We start from the raw sequence: 18172 nt of genomic DNA, 5'->3' as shown, positions 1-18172 counted from the left end.
CATATATACACTGCGTTTGTTTTGTTTTTATTATATACTTTAAACGTATCTTAAGCACTAAACGTCTCTCTTTAATGTGTGTGTGTGTGGGTGTTTGCCATAAATCTTGTGTTTTTTCTTCTCTCCTTTCTATTTTTTGTTTTTAAGTTAAAATTTCCAACATTTTCGTTTGTGTTTGTTTTTTAGTTTTGTTTTTGCGCTTATATGTAGGTAACATATCTTTCTCTTACAATTTGCTGCAATACAAATAAAAGTCTTAAATTGTAACTGTAAAATTCTAAATAGTTACAAATTAAATACTAAATACGTACGTAGTTAATTTTGAGGTGTGTTATGCGTGTGTGTTTAGGAAGAGATTTCTTTTATGGTTTTTAAGTATTTTTTTGTTTTTGTTTTTTAGATTGGTAATGCAAATATGTATCGTATTTTAAATTATAACTTAGAAACTTGGAAAAATTCAAATCAAAGGCTGGGCGCAGTTGTTCACAGAGAATGCCGCAGTTGCAAGTGATTTACGTTTGTTAACTGCAAATTTGGGGCATTACAACAAATGTTTATAATCACATTGTAAACGAATGTCATCCAGTTTATATCGTAGTTGGATTGCCATTTTATTCGATCTGCTCTACCTGCTCCCTGTGAGCGTTTCACTGCCCGTTGTCACACCAGTTTTTGTTGCTGTTGTTGTTTTTGTGTTTTTTTTTTTTATTTAAATTTATTTAATTTTTAAATATTTTGTGTGTTTTTGCCTCCAGCAAAGGATGCAGCAGCAGCCTGCCCAGCCTACGGCGCCTCCATTGACTCGACCTTCACTTCAGATTTAATGCTCGATGACAGATGGTTATTAGGGTCGGGCGCACTCAGGTGCTAAAAGCAAGATGTAAATGGGAATTAGAAATGCATTACTTTTCAAATTATAATAAAAGTACGTACGTACGTATGCATGTATGTATGTATATACTATACATATATATATATTTATATATATATATATAGTTTACAAAAACGTAAGAGGTGTTAGTAAACCCTAGCCTAGGCAAACAACAACTAATGACCAATATAATAATAACAAACATCAACAACAACAACATGAAACAACAACAACAACAACAACACAAGCTAGACCACACACGTACACACACACACATACGCACACAAACACAGTATACGGGGCACAAACAACTTTCGGTATTCGAATGTTTTTTTTTGGGTTTTGTTTGGAGCACACACTGTATTTATCTGTTTTCGCACACACACACACGACACACACGCACACGCACACAACACTCAGTGCTGGCTGGTGGTACCTACCGATTGGCTACTCACAATCCCGAGCGGCAATCCACCAACTTGCGGCGACAAATGCGGCACGGTTGGCACAGCTGCATTTTGTGGTGGTACCGTTGATGGCAGGAGCGCAGCAGCCGCTGCCGCTGCAGCGGCCACAGCGACAGCAGCCGCCGTCACAGAGTTGTTGCTGGTTGCCGTCGGTGGCGGCGGTATCAAAGCAGCGCTGCTTGCGTTACTGCCGCTGCCAATGCCGACGACGACGCCGCTGCTGCCGCCGCCGCCGCTACCGCTGCCAAGATTTGTTGTACTGTGGGGACCATCGTGCGGTGTGGTGCTGTGTGCCCGATGTTGCAGTGCGCCTGTATAATAGCCGCCATTTAATCCTGTTTTGTATTTCGATTTGTTTGTATTTGTTGATATTTAGGTAAAGTTAATAATATGTTGCTGTTTATCTTGGTATACTTAATATTCTTTAGAGGAAAGAGTTGGGAGTTGAATGTAAGGGAGTTTCAGTTATATTGTTGTTTCTCGATTTTTGTGGTGGCTGCGTGTGGTCTAAGAAGGGCAAGTGGCGAATAGGAAAGAGATATAGATGCATATATATATATATACTAGATATAATATGTATATATGCATATATATGTGATGCGAATGAGTTCAGAACAGGCGCCTATACAACTAGCTCCCAGCTGATCAAATGTGTTTTATTTGTTTGCTTGCCTTATAAACAATGCGTACCTATATAGTCTAAAATATGAACTATCAATTCCGTTGGCCGACGTTCATAAATTACTGACTTTCGACTTAATGTTTTTAGAGGGGATTGGACAACTAAGTCTAATATATATCTTAATAGATATTGTTTAAAGATATTGATTTAAAGCTTGCTCTGCTCTGCACTCAAATGATGCCATCATCCCGAAATGGAAAATAATGTAAATATAAATTTGTATAAAAAAAAATTTAATTAATGTTCTTGTTAAACAATTTTGCAACAATGCGCCACACAAAAGCAACAAAAATTGGTTCTTTAAAGTTTTTCTTTTATTTGATTTTTTTTTCTTCGTCTCTCGTTTTTTTTTTCTTTATATTTTCTGGAAAGGTTTTGTTGGTTGGTTTTTCTTTTCTCGAAATTAACTTGCTCTGTTTCAATTGTTTTTTTTTTTATACTTTTTTTGTTTAATTTTATTTAGCTTTCACAGTTATTAAAAATATTTTTATACATTACAAAATAACAGTATTTTATTCTTTTGTCTCTTTTACTTTTACTTTTACGCTTATGCTTATTAATTTCCTTTCTTTTGCTCAGTTTTATTTTGTTGCAGCTTGTTTATATACTCGTAGGATCGTGTGTGCATATATATATATATATATATATATATATATATATATATAATATATATATGTGTATATATGTGTGTGTTGGGATTGTGTGTATATGCGTGTGTATACATATATATATATATATATATATATATATATATATATATATATATACAGATACATATTTAGATTTGTGTGTATTTCTATGCGTATTTATGTTTTGTGCTTGAAATTAACAAATTTTATCAGCTTGAAAACAAAATAAATTACATCATAAAAATAAGAAATAAAACTGTTGATGCATTTATGTCTATATTATTTTTTCGTAAGGAATATTTTTTATGTTCTGCTTGAATTGGTCTTGAGCGAAAATTAATAAAGAATAGTTGTGAAAAATTGGCGTCAATTGCATTAATTGTTTAATTATTAACTTAAATTGCAAAAATTTTACAAAATTATACTTTGCGCCGTTTTTTTTTGTTTCGTTTTGTTTTTTCTTTTTTGTAAATATTCTTACATTTTACACGCTAACAATTCTTAGATATACCGATGACTCGGTTGATCATAATGTGCTGTGTTTTCTTTTTTTTTTTGTATTTTTTCTTTTTCTCTTATTTTCTCCTCAATAATGTAAATCTAAGTTTTTAATAGTATTTTTTTTTTGTTGTTTTATTTTGTTTTTAATATAATTTCTGTTATGTTTTAAATGTACATAGACTATGCATTAATATTACTTTTCTCGCATTTTTCTTTTATATTAATTTTATATTTATTTATAGATGTGGTTTAATTATATTAACGCGCCGTGTTGTTGTTTTCAATAATTATTGTGTGGGTGTGTGTGTGTATATGTTTGTGTGTGTGTTGTTGTTGTGTATAAACGTATTTAAATAATTACTTCTGTTCTGGTCTCAGCATAATTAAGATCTTTAGGCAAGGCGAAAATAAACACGGATGATGAGATCATTTTGCATTTTGCATTTATAGAGCAGTGTATTGAGCAACAAATAAATTGTTTTTTTTTTTAACAAAGGTTCTGTTTTTAATTTCAATGCAATTTCAATATGTATAGCATATATATATAGCTCTATATATATAAATATATCTTAAAGGAAAGTCAGTAATTTATGGCGCAAAATCAATCGATTCTTATAAATAATACGTTTTCTCGCTTGATAATTACAAAATCTTGGAGGCATTTGGAAGCTACAGATATATATATAAAAAATGTCTATCGCGTGTGGTTAGTTAGTAAATATTACAACGTATAATACGATATATGTATATATATATATATAATATATATGTGCTTGAACAAAATCTCTTACATTTGTTTTGTAATAATTAATCTGTTGAGTTTATTTATTTATTTATTTGGTTGTTTTGTATAGATCGTTAGTTAGATTAAGTGTGTGAGGCAGGGGTCTCAAAACAATTAACAACAACAATCCATCAAATTGTTTACTTTCACCTTTTGCTGTAAGTAATTATGAATTTTGTATACATATGCAAACATATATACATACATACATACATAAATACATATCTACATACGCATATAAATATATGTATATATACATATATATTTATATACATATATATAAATATAGATTTTTTGTACATTCTACAAAGAAATTACAGTTTTAAGCTAGCTACAAACGCTGACAACTTTTTTTTGGGAGTCTGCGCCAGATCACTTTTTTCATTTTTTGGGAGGACAAAACGACTTTTTTGTTAATAAATATATAGCAGTCAAATTCCAATAAAAAACCATTTGGAATCAGTTTCAACAATAATTTCTGATAAATTTAGGGACTTGTCAAAAAGAGAAAACAAACAAAATAAACAAAAAGAGTAAGTATAAAAATAAAACAAATTCCCAAAACCTGGTCGCTGTTTTGTTTAAGATCCAACTGTGCTCTTCTAAGCGGTATTCCTTTGTATTTCTCTGAAGATGTATCTTTGAGTTAGTACGCAAAAGTTGTTACTTTGCTTTACGGTTCGTATAGCTAGCTTTGCATATATGGATTCATATAAGTGTATGTATAATCATTTATAACTTTTTACCCAACATCGGTCGCGCATCTAAACCTTCTACTCAACATATCCATTATTCATGTTTGTGTTGCTATATATGTATATATATATATATATATATATATATATATATATATATATATTTTCTGTATATATATTTATATAGCTTAAACTGTTTAACTTATATATCAACTTTTATAGCACGCGTTCTTGAAATCTTGATTCAACGCGATTCTCTCTCTCTCTCTCACTTTCTATATATGTATTTATATGTATGTGTGCTTTGAAATGAATCAGAAGAATAGAAGTATGTATATATGTAGACGCTCGCTGCATTAATGTGTGTGTGTTGTTTTGTGTGTGTGCGTGTGTTAGTGTGTGTTTGTATGTGTATGTGTGTAATTGTGATTGTTTAAACGATTTCTGATTTCTGTTACTGTTTCTGGTTTTTTGTTTCGAATTTTGTTTTCAATTTTCTTTTTTTTTTTTTGTTATGTTGTTTGTAACGCTCTCTCCCTGGCATCTGTTTCAGCCTCCCACTACTTTTCTTGATTTGATATCATTTGTAGTTTACCTTCGGGATAAACAGCCGCCGCAACTCCACCAGCCGCAGTGGTTGGCGGCGTGCGCATGAAGTACTCCTTGTTAACGCAATTCCTCAGCACTTCTGGAATATTGCCGACGATCGCTCGTCGTATTTCGGTGGCTGCCATTTCGCGCAGCTCTGTTGCGGATGCATCGCTGAAGAAGGCGGCGTGTGGTGTACAAATTAGATTTGGAGCATCTTTCAGTGCGCCCTGCAAGCCAATTCGAAATGAATCTCAATTAGTATAAAACATATCAAGCTTGATTGTGGGCGTCGTCTCAGATTGCGTAAAATGTTTCGTTTTACAACAATCTCTTACTTGAAATACATTGTATGGTTCGTTCTCGTGCACATCCAATGCGGCTGCTCTTATCCGACCCTGTTTCAGTGCCAGCGCCAAAGTCTCATCATCCACCAGACCGCCGCGGGCGGTGTTCACCAGAAATGCACCAGGTCGCATCTATTTCAATTACAATAATTAATCATATAATTGTTCCGCATTCAGAGGTCATAACGTTTAAATACCTGTTTAATTGTGAATTCATTGATTAAATGGTGATTGTGCTCGTTGAGCGTGCAATGCAGTGAAACGCAGTCGGACTGGAATAGCAGATCTTGCAGCGTATAGACGCGTGTGAGGCCGAGAGATTTATCAATGCCATCGGGTAGGTAGGGATCGTAGAATATTACATTGAAGCCAAATGCTTTTGCTCTCAACGCGACAGCGCTGCCAATGCGACCCAAACCAACTAAGCCTAAGGTATCGCCACGTATGCGAGCGCAACCCTTTAGAAAAGATTACAGAAATATTATAAAGGTCAATAATATATATAAGTAGATGATCGTGCGATCTTTCACACTATACGTACATGCGCCGCTTCTCGCACTTGCTCGGGGCCCGTAAACTTTTTGCCCTCGCGCACCATATTCGCCAGCCAATAGGTGCGCCTATATAGGTTCAATATCAAGCACATTGTTGTGTCTGCAACTTCCTCGACACCATAGCCAGGGACATTGCATACAGCGATGCCCAATTCGCCAGCGGCTTTGACATCAATGTTATCTGTGCCGCTGCCAATGCGCACAATGATGCGTAAAGCTTTGAATTTCTCAAGATCTTCCTTGGTCAAGATAATGGTGTGCCACATTAAGGCACCAACTGCTTCGTTTAGCACCTGCAAAACAAAAATTTATTAATTATGATAGTCATACAAAGTATATTTAAACTATATGTTACTCACCTTCTCGTGTATTTCGGATGTGCTCTGTGCATCGCAGAAGGCCACTGTAGCCACATCTTTTAGTATGGGCATCTCAATTGAACAGTCCCGTCCATCCAGCAGCGCAACCAGCGGTCGCGCCTGCAGCGGACCATTGGCGAAGCTGCCTTTGACATCAATGCGCGAACGCTTGGGCATCATAAGATTTTTGTCCATATTTTATTTTGTTTATTTATTTTATATGTATATATTATGGATTCTGCTTATTTGTATGTTATTTATATATATAAATATATATATGTATATATATATATTATATATATATAAATATATATATATATCTCTTTCCTTAACGTTTACTTCTTCTAGTTGTTGTTGATCTGTGTTGTGTGTGTTGATTTTGCAATTGTTTCTTCGTTGCGTGTAGCAGTTGCTTTAATTTCAATCAACGGAAACAAAACCTTTTTCAAGACGACGATTCACACATTGCAATCATTTTTGGCGCTTCATATTGAAATCGAGAATCCTGCAATTGCAAAATAAATAAAATACAATTAATACACATATAGATATACATAAATAATACAATATACACATATAGATATACATAAATAATGCAAATTAAATGGAAAAACATGAAATCTGATGTCAAAAGTACTAACAGCAAATCGCTTACGAATTGCTAACAAATCGCGCCAGTGTCAGCACAATATTCACTGATGACAAGTTTTCGTTTGGATTTCGCAATTGTCAGCGATAAAGATACTATTTGTTTGCGCACCCTGCCTCCCCACGACACTCCAATCAGTCATCGAGTGTGCAGGGAGGCGAAGGAGGAGGAGGAGCTACAAGAACATAGAAATTTAACGCTTCGGTCTGGGTCAGCGTGTGTTGTTTCATATATTTATGTTAAGTGTTGCTATCGTTCGTATATGGAAGACTTGTTGTTGTTGGAGCAGCAGCTGCTATCGTCGCATTAACAACAAATCAAGATTTAGTATACCACATGGCATTGCCCCCTCATTCCACAGGTTCCTAGAATTTCCAAAGCGCTTATCAACGGTTTGCTTTGATTAGACGGACAACTAGGCACAGTAACCAGCAACAGCAACAGCAACAGCGACAGCAATAGCGACGTCTATTCAGGTATTGCTCTATTGTGTTTGATTTTTGGATTAGTTGACGTGTTCCTTGCCCGTATCTTATCATGACCAATAGAACAGAAATGAATAACGTCGTTGTATCTGTAGTTCGTCCATTCGTGATAAGCGAAGACAAAGACTGATCGAGTTTTCGCGTTGAGACTACTTTTCTGTTATATTTATAATTTTCAAGGTCACTTTAATTGCATACAATATATGTTCAAGATATCGAACTTTTCTAACTAGCTTAGAAATTCAAAAAACCGAAGTTTTTCAATTGCTCTAGTATTTTGTTAAGTGTAATAAAAAAAAAAAAAAAAAACTTATTTCAATCGAAATATCCGCTGTTTCACATTCATGAATAATGACATTTCGACTATTTAAACCAGTCAATAAAATAATCTCTATAAATTTGATTTTTCGTATCTCAATTCTAACATACATTAATATGTTTTGCACCCTCGCAACAATTAGATACTTTCAAGATTTAAAATCAGGATTAAGTGAAAGAGTATATTGGTTTGTACAAGATTGATTTTGATATTCGTCTGTTTCTCCTTGTAAAATCAAAGAACATAATTTTAAAACTAGGGACTGTACATTTTTATTAAATACTTGCGAATACTTTTGCGTTTCCATATTTGAGATATGACAAATCAAAAAACATTGATTATTTAATAAATTTAGGTATTTTTGAATCACCAACGTATATTATATGGTATGTTGCGCCCTACTGCCACATTCTTATGGCAGAATTTGTATTTCATCATTATGGCACCAATATTACTATAGACTATAAATGTTTAAAAAATTAGTGCAATTAAGAGTTGGCTGAGACGATTATGAACCACACACACAGAACGACTATTCATATCGCATACATACAGTATTTATTTACAAAAATTAAAATAAAAGTTGATAAGCCATCAAGTGTAGATACTGATGTGTGTGCGTGCGTGTGCATGAGTCGAAACAAACCGAAGAGACACATGGGTCGGCTGTCATAAGCACATCAGATATGAGAAGACACATCATAGACTTGAATCAACTGAACAGCGTACAGTAGTCGTACGATAAGTGCAACTTTAAGAAACCATAGAGCAATGCACGACTAACAACTAGCTCTAAAATATTAACTTTAACATGAAATTTTTACTTCTAACCCATAATAAATCACGCTTTTACAAATTGCAAATTATGAACTAAAAAATTTGAATTAGCCTTTGTCCACTGTACTGTGCATACCACCACAATAATAACCATAATCATATTAATAGCAATGTCAGCGAAAAGAAACGAAACAAAAACAAGAACGAATTGCACAGATGCTCAGATAATGGCAACAAATGTCTAGCAGACAATTATGACATAAATATATATATACGTATAGTATATATTATATATGATATATGCAGTATTTGTAGCATTCAAGCAGAGCTGTGCCCATGCTTTGTTTATTTTTAAAACAATTTTGAAGACTTTTGTGATTATTGCTTAAGATTGCGGCGCATGGCTTTTTTTTCGCTGTTGGGACTGATTACGTTGAATTATCTATATTTGTTCGATCGAAATTTGTGTGGCAACAGTTGAACAGCGAACAGTGAAAGGAAGCCGCAGACCGAGAGTCACAACAGATTTGAAAGCGCGCCAAAAACCAGTTTTGCAAGTGAACCAAAAAAACTAGTGGCAGCAACTTCTGTGCTGCTGCTACAGGATGCAGCAACGTGTTCCATGCGCCCACGCAGTTGAGAAAGTCGAAAGAAAAAAACCTGTTGATGTGTGTATGTATACACACACGCATTATCACAAACACACACAAACTACAAATCATACACAATTATACATAAATCACGAAACTCAAGCGCCGCAGATGAGTGTACAGTAATATCTAACAGATACATTTCACTGCTCAACTATTCTTGTTGTTGCTGCTATAGTTATTGTCGCTACCTGAGCTGAGCAGCCGGCGGCTGTCTATCGGCAAGCAAAAAGTCAAACTAAGAACACGAACACATAAACACAAACTGCGATGGCGAATGGCATTTTGTATCTCATTCTTTCTTTCTTTCATTTTTCTTTATTTTATTTACCCAAACCAAGCCAAGCCAGCAGTAAACCGGTTTATCAACCCGTCGGACGCACGACAACAACACCAACAAGCAGCAAAAGTACACTTTTAATGTGTGTGTGTGTGTGGGTTTGTATTTTTATACCCTGGAACCATTAATAATAGACAAAAGCAAGGGGAATATTCAATTAGTATCAATCGCATTTTTCAAACATAAATATTGTATATCATAAATAAATTTGCAGTTAAATATATATATATAAATATATATATATATATATATATATATATTTCTCAGTATTCAAAATCGATTTGACCCTCTACAAAAACATTTTAGTCTCGATAGCACAAGTACACCACGTTAATTTGTATATATCGATATTATTTTGTTGCAATCGATTAATATTAATATGTAGTATTCAAATATTAACGGAAAGTAACCAAGCATTATTTAAGTAAATAAAATATTTAACTTGATATTCGCGTATAGGGTATTTTTTAGTTGAGTCGGCTAGATTAAAGCACTCTTACTTGTTGTGTCTTTCTTTTTGCCACAATTTTTCAGGCAGGAAAAACTCATGTTGGCTTAAATTGTTTGTTGGCTTAATGCCACAATAACGAAAACGAAGCATTGGCTCGAGCCGACAAGTCACATCGAATCGAGTGTGAGTGTATGTTTGGAACACGTTTAAATATACATATATACAAGTCATGCGCATTTGTTCACTCCACGGACACACACACAAACATATACAGTACGTGTTTGTGTGAGTCTTGGGGCAGGCAAAAAGTTTTTAAAGTGCTCATGCTGATGACGCCATTGCAACAGTCAACAGTCATACGCCGAAGAGGACAGAGCGAGAGACAAAAATCTGGGGAAGGGAGAAAAAGTGTTTGTCTGTGTGCGAGGGAGAGAGATAGGAAAGCCCAACTTGTGTGTGCTTTCCGCTTGAGTTGGGGGTCATATGAAATGGGGGAGCTACAAAACAGACACACAAACTACAAGCTGATGCACTTTATAGACTTTACTGCCTACTGTCTACCTATTTTGACTTGGAATCATTAAAATCAAATTGAATTAAAGAAAATTTGAACACCACTATACTATTTGAAATATTGATATAATGATTAAACAATTGTTTATAGTCAAGCTGTACTGTACTCAATTATATGCTGGAGCTTGCCAGCAGTGTGACAGCAAGTCCATTTTATTTTTAAATGTTCGCTCTCTCGTCTGCTCGTAACTTGTTTTGCCTTTGAATTAACGGTTACTTCGTGACGTCGCATTTCGCGCGCTTTTTTCTTCCGTCTGGCTTGCTCATGAATTAGCATTGAAGCCGGCAAAGCTGCTGTCGATCTGTTTTAAGTAAAGCTTTTTTGCTCTTCCTTCATTATGAATAAATGCTTGTCTTTTGTTTTTTCGACTTCTTTATTTCTTTGCTATCTGTGTCTGTTTGCCTGAGTAAAAAACGGTTCTCTGTGTTTAGATTGAATGACGCAAATCGAATATAAAAAATGCAAGCATTGCAAGTCATTTTGGTCAGCAACAAATACAAAAACAAAAAGTAAAAATCAAAACAATTTATATTGGCTCGCACGCTTTTTGCCATTTGCGGACAGCTGCTGCTACTGCTGCTAAAAAAACCATTTGGCACAACAATCAAATTGTGTATTGCGTTGATTTATGTTTTTTTTTTTTTATTTAGAATAAAAGCGCGTCAGTAAATTTGGCCGCAGATCGATCGATGATACAAAGCAGCCAGCAAGGCAGCACAAGCAAACTTTCCTCTCACGTTTCTCCTCTTTGAAATACGCACGAACATATAGATGTACAGTGAAGCCTACGTAATCCAAATATTCGCAGCAGTCTGTCATTTTAATTAAGATGATATTAAATACAAGTGGTTCTACTGTACATCTAAAGTTATACTAATCTATAGCTCTCTTGGGCGAATATCGCACAATAACAAATTCCTTTTTATTTATTATTATTGGTTTACTTGTCAAAAACTATCCCTCGAGAAACCAAAATTTGCTAACGAACAAAGCCATACAAAAATTGGACAGATGTATATTATAATATATTATGATTCATAATCATAATATCTTTATTCATTTTCAAATTGAAACATTGTAGATTCTCTTTTTGCTTTGAAGTGAACATTTTAAGCGAACATCTGTTTTCATATGTTTTGTTTCCGTTCAAGAGTTTTTACTGTATTTATTTTTAAACTTATTTAATAGAAATTACAAATTGAAAGACTACGTTCTATTTTGGTGGTTTTTGTTTTGCAATTTTCAAAGTGTGAAATTCTTGTCGCAGGTGTCTAGTCTTGTTTTTCGTTTGTTCTTTGCTTTTTTAATGTTGGCAGTCAGCAACAAACAAAAGATAAAGTACAATAAACATGAACAAATGATAAGCGCACGTTAGCTGCAATGCACGCAAAACAAAAAGTTGAAAAGAGAAGAGCTACTAGAAAGGGAACAACTGCATGCGCATTGATAGTAGATTTACACACACAAACACACACTAAACATTTATTATGCCTCACCTGAGTGAACTAAAAGAATTTTTTCAAGTGGAATTTTCATGTTCAAAACTCATAGACAATACATTTTGATATATATACATATATATATATATATATATATATATATGGGCAGATACGAAGTAAAAACAAAGCTAATTCGAGTTTGTCTTGTCTGCTCATCCCCAAAAACAAAGATCGTTATATGGAAATCGAGAAAATTCATAACAATGCAAATATGCGAAATTGACTAAAATTGGATGGAGGCGGTGCCAACAAAAAAAAAAAAATATGATTACACAGCGCAGACAGGCGAGCACAAGTGTAGTGACGGTATGTGTGTGTGTTTGCTGACGGGTACAGCAGGGGCGCCAGAACGAAACAACGATGGAAAACATGACAAGCGAAAAAAATGTTGTAATAAAACTAGAAACAAGCGCCAATTTCATTGGCCTGCAAGAGTATGGCTGAAGGGGGCATAAAAGGGAGACACAGCAAGTTGTTTGTATGTGTGTGAGTAAAATATTTATGGACATCGACAGCACCAACGGTTTTATAAACTCTTTTTATACGTGCGCGCATTTGTAGCTACTTATTTATTTATGTATGCATAAATTGCAAAACAAAAACAATGTACATACACACACATGTATATGAACGGGACTGGCATCGATACCCCCATCACCTTCCACTACCCATGCTATGCATGTTTTCTACTTCTTCCTTTTTTCAATCAATATGCAGGCGGTGGCGGCGTTGCAGGCCACTGGGCAAGAAGTCAGTCACAATGAAGCGGGCAAGCGCGGTGGCTATTTATAGAACAAAACGGGCTGACCGGACCACCATTCAACAAAGGGGGAACAGAAACAGAAACACAAACTAAACTTTAATGCGCACTCGTACTCGGAGAGCAGCAGGAAGCTTTAACTGTGTTTAAAGTGTTCAAAGCTTTGCTCTCGCTCACACATTTTGCACGAACTTTTCAAGTTAACGAAAATTTGATACACTTTCACCCTTTAAAGGACTCGCAAACTCAACTCTTTGTGCTGAACAAACAAACGCGGCGCTGCAAAACAGCAACAGAAATGCTGTTGAAATATGTCATTCGCTTGCTGGAGGAGCTAGCCTGGCTCTCTCTTTCTCTCTTGCTTGTTCGCTCACTGGCTCGTTTGTTTGTTCACTCGAACGAAATTGTGGCGGCGGCAAAATAACAACGATGAGACACAGCAGCGGCGTTGGCCAGCATGTTGCAGCAGTGTGGGGCGGAGATTTTGAAAGGTACAGGGGCGTTGCGCAGTGAACCTTGCGTGTATATTGTCACTCGGCATCGGCAAAAAGCAACAAACACACACAACACTGCCACATGTATAGATAATGTGTGTAACTTATGAGGCTGTGTTTGTGCAAATATTATTGCACAATATATTTATGTTTTGCGTATTGCCAATAATAAAAATAATTATTGCTATCATTCGCTTTCTCGCATAAAGAGACACACTGTTACACACTGGCTTACTCAGCAGCGATACTAAAAATATATATATACGCACACATTCATGCATACACACATATATGCGCATGTAAATCGGCTTTAAAAATTCATACGAAATTCTGCACGTTTAAATTTTTTTCTTGTACACGTTTATCGCGCACGCACACGCAAACATACATATATATACACACACACATACTGACTGAGAGACACATGAGCATACACACGCTGGTCGAAAACAAAAAGAAGAAGCAAGACATTTATCCATATTAGAGATTAAGAGGCGATGTATAGCCCGCACAAAATATGTATAGATACATAATATTTTTTTGTTATTAAATTCGTAGCAACAGCGCACTAGTTTTTCAATTTCTATATATTTTTCATTTCGTTTTTCCTCATTGCGGCGGTGGCGACGGCGACGGTGGCGGCCGCAGCTCTCGCGTTTTTTTTTGCGATTTTGTAATTGCACAAAATTCACGTGCTAAACACTTTCCCACACGCACAATTAATAGACAAACATTTACCGGCTAGCTTAGTGCACAATTTTCATGCATTTTTTATAAATTCTGTGTACTTTTTATATATTTTTCAACAAATTTTTTACCAGCAACGCGTCCAAATTCCACTTTCGACTCGCTTTCAAAATGGCGGAATACGAACACGGCAATTTTTAGTTTTAGTACAGCAATGACGCGATGCTACTCACTACCGCGATGCTACTCATTTGCCGCGTATTGCTAATGATGTATGTAATTGTTTATGAACAATCAATATTCGATCTAATATAACACACCTGACAAATAATTACGTACTCTTTAATGAACGAGCTCGAATTGCACTATTAACTACACAATTTTTCTTTTCCATCCACTTGCACAAAAAATATTCTCTTTTGTGCTTCTTCTTAACGCGAAACAACCATTCTCGTGTTTACGCTCCCACGCACACTCAGATGCAAACGCAATGCCAAATGATTATAAAAGATACTCTTTTAAATATATTTTTTCTCAAAATGCACATAGCCCTTTTACACTCACATTAATTAGATAAAAAAATTTATTCGGCAATATTAAAACTAAAAATATATAAGTAAAGCCGACAAACAAACGCGCAACGCTCAATGCGACTTGCGCTGGGCTTGCACGATACTGTCCGGGTATCGATAACGATAAAAACATAATTACTTTGTTCGATGCCAAAGAATGCACATTGCATTTGTATTCGTATTCGTATTCGTGTTCCGTCATTTTTGCATAAAAAGAAGAAGAGGCACAAAGACAAGTGCGGGCGTGAAAACTAAACTAATTTGGCTTATCTGAAACTTATTAAAGGCAATTTTACGCACATAGCAACAAAATCATCATGTCCGCCAGGAGAGCAACACACGCAGGAAGCTGGTACACAGATTCCGGTAAAGTTAATTTTTTTATTCGTACATCGATGTCTTTGACCCCTGTGTTACTGTAATAGATTAAGATAATTAAAAATTCTGCGAATCCTACAGAACTTGCTTAAACCAGAATATAAAAGCTCTAAAACATCATTACCAATATAATTATATCCCTGAAGTTGTAGAGCAAAATACAGGCAATTTAGGCGTGTAAATGGTTATTCCGCTGATATAATTTGATCACGAAGATGGCGTAAATAGATAAGATATAAAGACAATTTATGTAAAATAAACCAATATCCACAGATGTACATATGTATTTGTTATCGATCTTAATGAATTCTACGCAGTTCAAACCGTTTTTATTTATTGTTTAATGCTTAACTTAACAAATTAAAATCAATTTTTAAAAGGCTTAGAAATTAGTTTCTGGGTTATCGCCTACTGAATTGCGTATTTCCTCCATGCGATCGTACGCAATCTCTGTGGCCCAACATAAACGCTGCTCCAGCTCGTTGGTGCGTTGACGCTGTTGCTTCAACGTGTCCAGGCCGTGCTCTAGTTGGGTACAGGCCTGGAAGAAGTTGCTCAACTCGGGTATATCACCAAATTCACCGGGATGCTGACGAAAATCTTCGCTAACATTTTTGGTTAGCTTGTCCAACCGATTCTGCAAAAAACTAGACTCGAACATTTTCTGTAGTTCGCTGGTTGTGACCTTTCCCATTTCATTGGTCATATTGTTTATACGTAAGTTGTGTATGCGAGACTTCAGTGAGCCAAAATTGATGGAGTCGAACTTCTCACCAATACCCTGAAACAATTGATAGCTCTGTGCCAACTCCAGCTGCATCTTTTGCATATCCTCATCAATAGACTTTGCGCTGTTAGACTGCAGAAAATCCGCTGTTACGCTGTGGTCCAATTTGGGCAGCATAGCCCTCAACGAAGTGGCACTTGATGTTCCCATTGCCGATGATGACGATGATGCTTCGCTAGCTTGTTCCTGGCCAGCCGTCATTCGTTCACTTGATGGCTTCATGGTAATTGTTTTTCCGCCAATTGACAAGCGATGCGATTGTGGGTTGTGATATATTTGACTTTTATTAGAGGTCTTTTTCTTCTTTTCACTCTTGTCCTGTAGCTTAATAGGCAGTGGCGTAGGGTTCATAATATCCTCAAATGAAATTCTACGTTTGGGATCATTGCTATTGCTGGAATGGATAGATAACTCAACATATAGTATATACATATTTTTATGGTAAATATCTTCTATAAGGTACTCACTTCTCATTCATAATGGCCGTCAACTCATTTCGTATGCGATTTAATAAGTCATCGCTTTGCTTATCCTTCTCCTTATCCATATTTCCGATCAACTTGAATTTATATACAATATAATATGACTATGACTCAATATTTTATTTCTAGTGTATTTGGATAGCGCAGTTTCATCAAAAACTGGAATTTTATATATGTATTCAAGGAAACTTGTTTGTTTTGTTACTTAGCAACATCGAGGCTACTAAGTTTCAAAAGATACTCCTGAATTTCACCTTAAAGAATTCTCACATGCTTAAATTGTTGAATACATTTTTAATTTAGAACTAATTTCAATTAAATTAATTGTAAAATAAAAATTCCCTCTAAAATAATTGTAACAGATAATTGTTTGTATTTCCCATTATACTTCGAATGCCTACAATTTCCCCAAATTCCCATGATTAACAAATTTCATAAGAAAATGTTCCTTGCTTTCATTTCAATAAGAAATAACTATTAATCTATTTTTTTATTATATTTTGCAGCCTCCGATCTTTCCAGACAATTGGATCGTTGGCTGGGCGCTGCGGATTTATCCCATGGACCAGCTCGTGCCATTATTGCGCCGTAAGTGTAAACGTTAATTCAATTAAGAACTCAGCTTTATGCATATATATCTTGTATACCTTTTAGACATGCCGGCTACGCCTATTGTGGTGCCTGCGGTGCATTTGCCTATCGCCAAGTGAGCCCCGTTGTTGTGTAAGTGAGACACAATGCAATATGCCACTGAGCTGATGCCCTTTCTTGATTTCTGCAGTAAACGCATATTCATACTGGGACCATCGCATCACGTTCGACTGCGCAGCTGTGCCTTATCGGTGACGAAAAAGTATAGGACACCATTATATGATCTCAAAATTGATACGGAAGGTGTGCAACAGACAATTAATACCTATAAAAGAATTTAAACATGTATGTGCAATTTCAGTCAATGCCGAGCTTGAAAAGACGGGCCAATTCACCTGGATGGACATGAAGACGGACGAGGATGAGCACTCAATTGAAATGCATTTGCCTTACATAGCCAAAGTTATGGAGGAGTAAGTGTCAGCTGATGATTTAACACAACAAATATCACATTAACTATCGTCGCTTTGCAGCTTTAAGGATCAGTTCACCATTGTGCCTATACTTGTGGGCTCGCTGAATCCGGAGCAGGAGGCACAGTATGGCAGTCTATTGGCCAAATATTTCATGGATCCAACGAACCTATTTGTGATATCTTCCGATTTTTGCCATTGGGGCCAGCGTTTCAGTTACACTTATTACGATCGCTCCTGCGGTCCCATCCACAAGTGCATTGAGCAGCTGGACAAGCAGGGCATGGACATCATCGAGACGCTTAGTCCAACTGCGTTTACAGAGTATTTGCGCAAATATAACAATACGATATGCGGACGCCATCCGATTGGCGTTATGCTAGGCGCTGTTAAAGCCCTGCAGGATCAGGGCTTTAAAAATATGAGCTTTAAATTTCTGAAATATGCGCAGAGCAGCCAGTGCCTGGACATGGAGGACTCCAGCGTTAGCTATGCCTCCGGTTCGCTCATCTTTGAGAATTAAACAAAGTATGCAAAGAAAAAAGCAATATATGAAGTATTTCCTCTGAAAGTCAAATTTTATAAATATTTTTAGCAGCAAATTGTATGAAGAATAAAGCAGAAATTGAGTTCCATTTAATTTAAGTTGCTTTTATCTTTATTTTTTGTTTTCTTTTTTTTTTTCTTGCTTTCTGAAACATCGAAATTGACATCTAAGTCATTTTTA

At 35.7% G+C, this 18172-nt stretch overlaps 3 protein-coding genes across 11 annotated transcripts; 1 reads left to right on the top strand and 2 right to left on the bottom strand.

The window, feature by feature from the left end:
• Nucleotides 1–133: 133 nt before the first annotated feature.
• LOC111594540 (C-terminal-binding protein) lies at nucleotides 134–6715 on the bottom strand. Of its 9 annotated transcripts, none has more exons than XM_023307881.2 (8): nucleotides 6478–6715; nucleotides 6106–6411; nucleotides 5762–6022; nucleotides 5556–5696; nucleotides 5225–5447; nucleotides 1312–1673; nucleotides 312–867; nucleotides 134–236 (listed from the first exon to the last, which is right to left on the bottom strand). In XM_023307881.2, the coding sequence occupies exons 1-7, from the start codon at nucleotides 6670–6672 to the stop codon at nucleotides 784–786; spliced, it is 1572 nt and encodes a 523-aa protein (XP_023163649.1). In that variant the 5' UTR covers nucleotides 6673–6715; the 3' UTR covers nucleotides 134–236; nucleotides 312–783. The 9 variants fall into 9 exon arrangements, with proteins under 9 accessions (XP_023163649.1, XP_023163652.1, XP_023163653.1 ...); XM_023307884.2 differs by having other exon boundaries at nucleotides 1327–1673; XM_023307885.2 differs by having other exon boundaries at nucleotides 1312–1649.
• Nucleotides 6716–14868: 8153 nt separating this feature from the next.
• Nucleotides 14869–18106, top strand: LOC111594589 (protein MEMO1). The gene is made up of 6 exons (XM_023307949.2): nucleotides 14869–15100; nucleotides 16888–16969; nucleotides 17036–17104; nucleotides 17163–17275; nucleotides 17334–17445; nucleotides 17506–18106. The coding sequence occupies exons 1-6, from the start codon at nucleotides 15052–15054 to the stop codon at nucleotides 17966–17968; spliced, it is 888 nt and encodes a 295-aa protein (XP_023163717.2). The 5' UTR covers nucleotides 14869–15051; the 3' UTR covers nucleotides 17969–18106.
• On the bottom strand, nucleotides 15476–16601 carry LOC111594590. The gene is made up of 2 exons (XM_023307950.2): nucleotides 16367–16601; nucleotides 15476–16293 (listed from the first exon to the last, which is right to left on the bottom strand). Exons 1-2 carry the CDS (start codon nucleotides 16444–16446, stop codon nucleotides 15495–15497), a joined length of 879 nt encoding a protein of 292 aa, XP_023163718.1. The 5' UTR covers nucleotides 16447–16601; the 3' UTR covers nucleotides 15476–15494.
• Nucleotides 18107–18172: the final 66 nt, after the last annotated feature.

This window comes from Drosophila hydei, unplaced genomic scaffold (genome assembly GCF_003285905.1).
Source record: "Drosophila hydei strain 15085-1641.00,03,60 unplaced genomic scaffold, DhydRS2 tig00008119-arrow-pilon, whole genome shotgun sequence".
In the NCBI taxonomy this organism is placed as follows: domain Eukaryota; kingdom Metazoa; phylum Arthropoda; class Insecta; order Diptera; family Drosophilidae; genus Drosophila; species Drosophila hydei.
The sequence above is the reverse complement of the archived record's forward strand: the minus strand, read 5'-3'. Positions and strand labels throughout refer to the sequence as shown.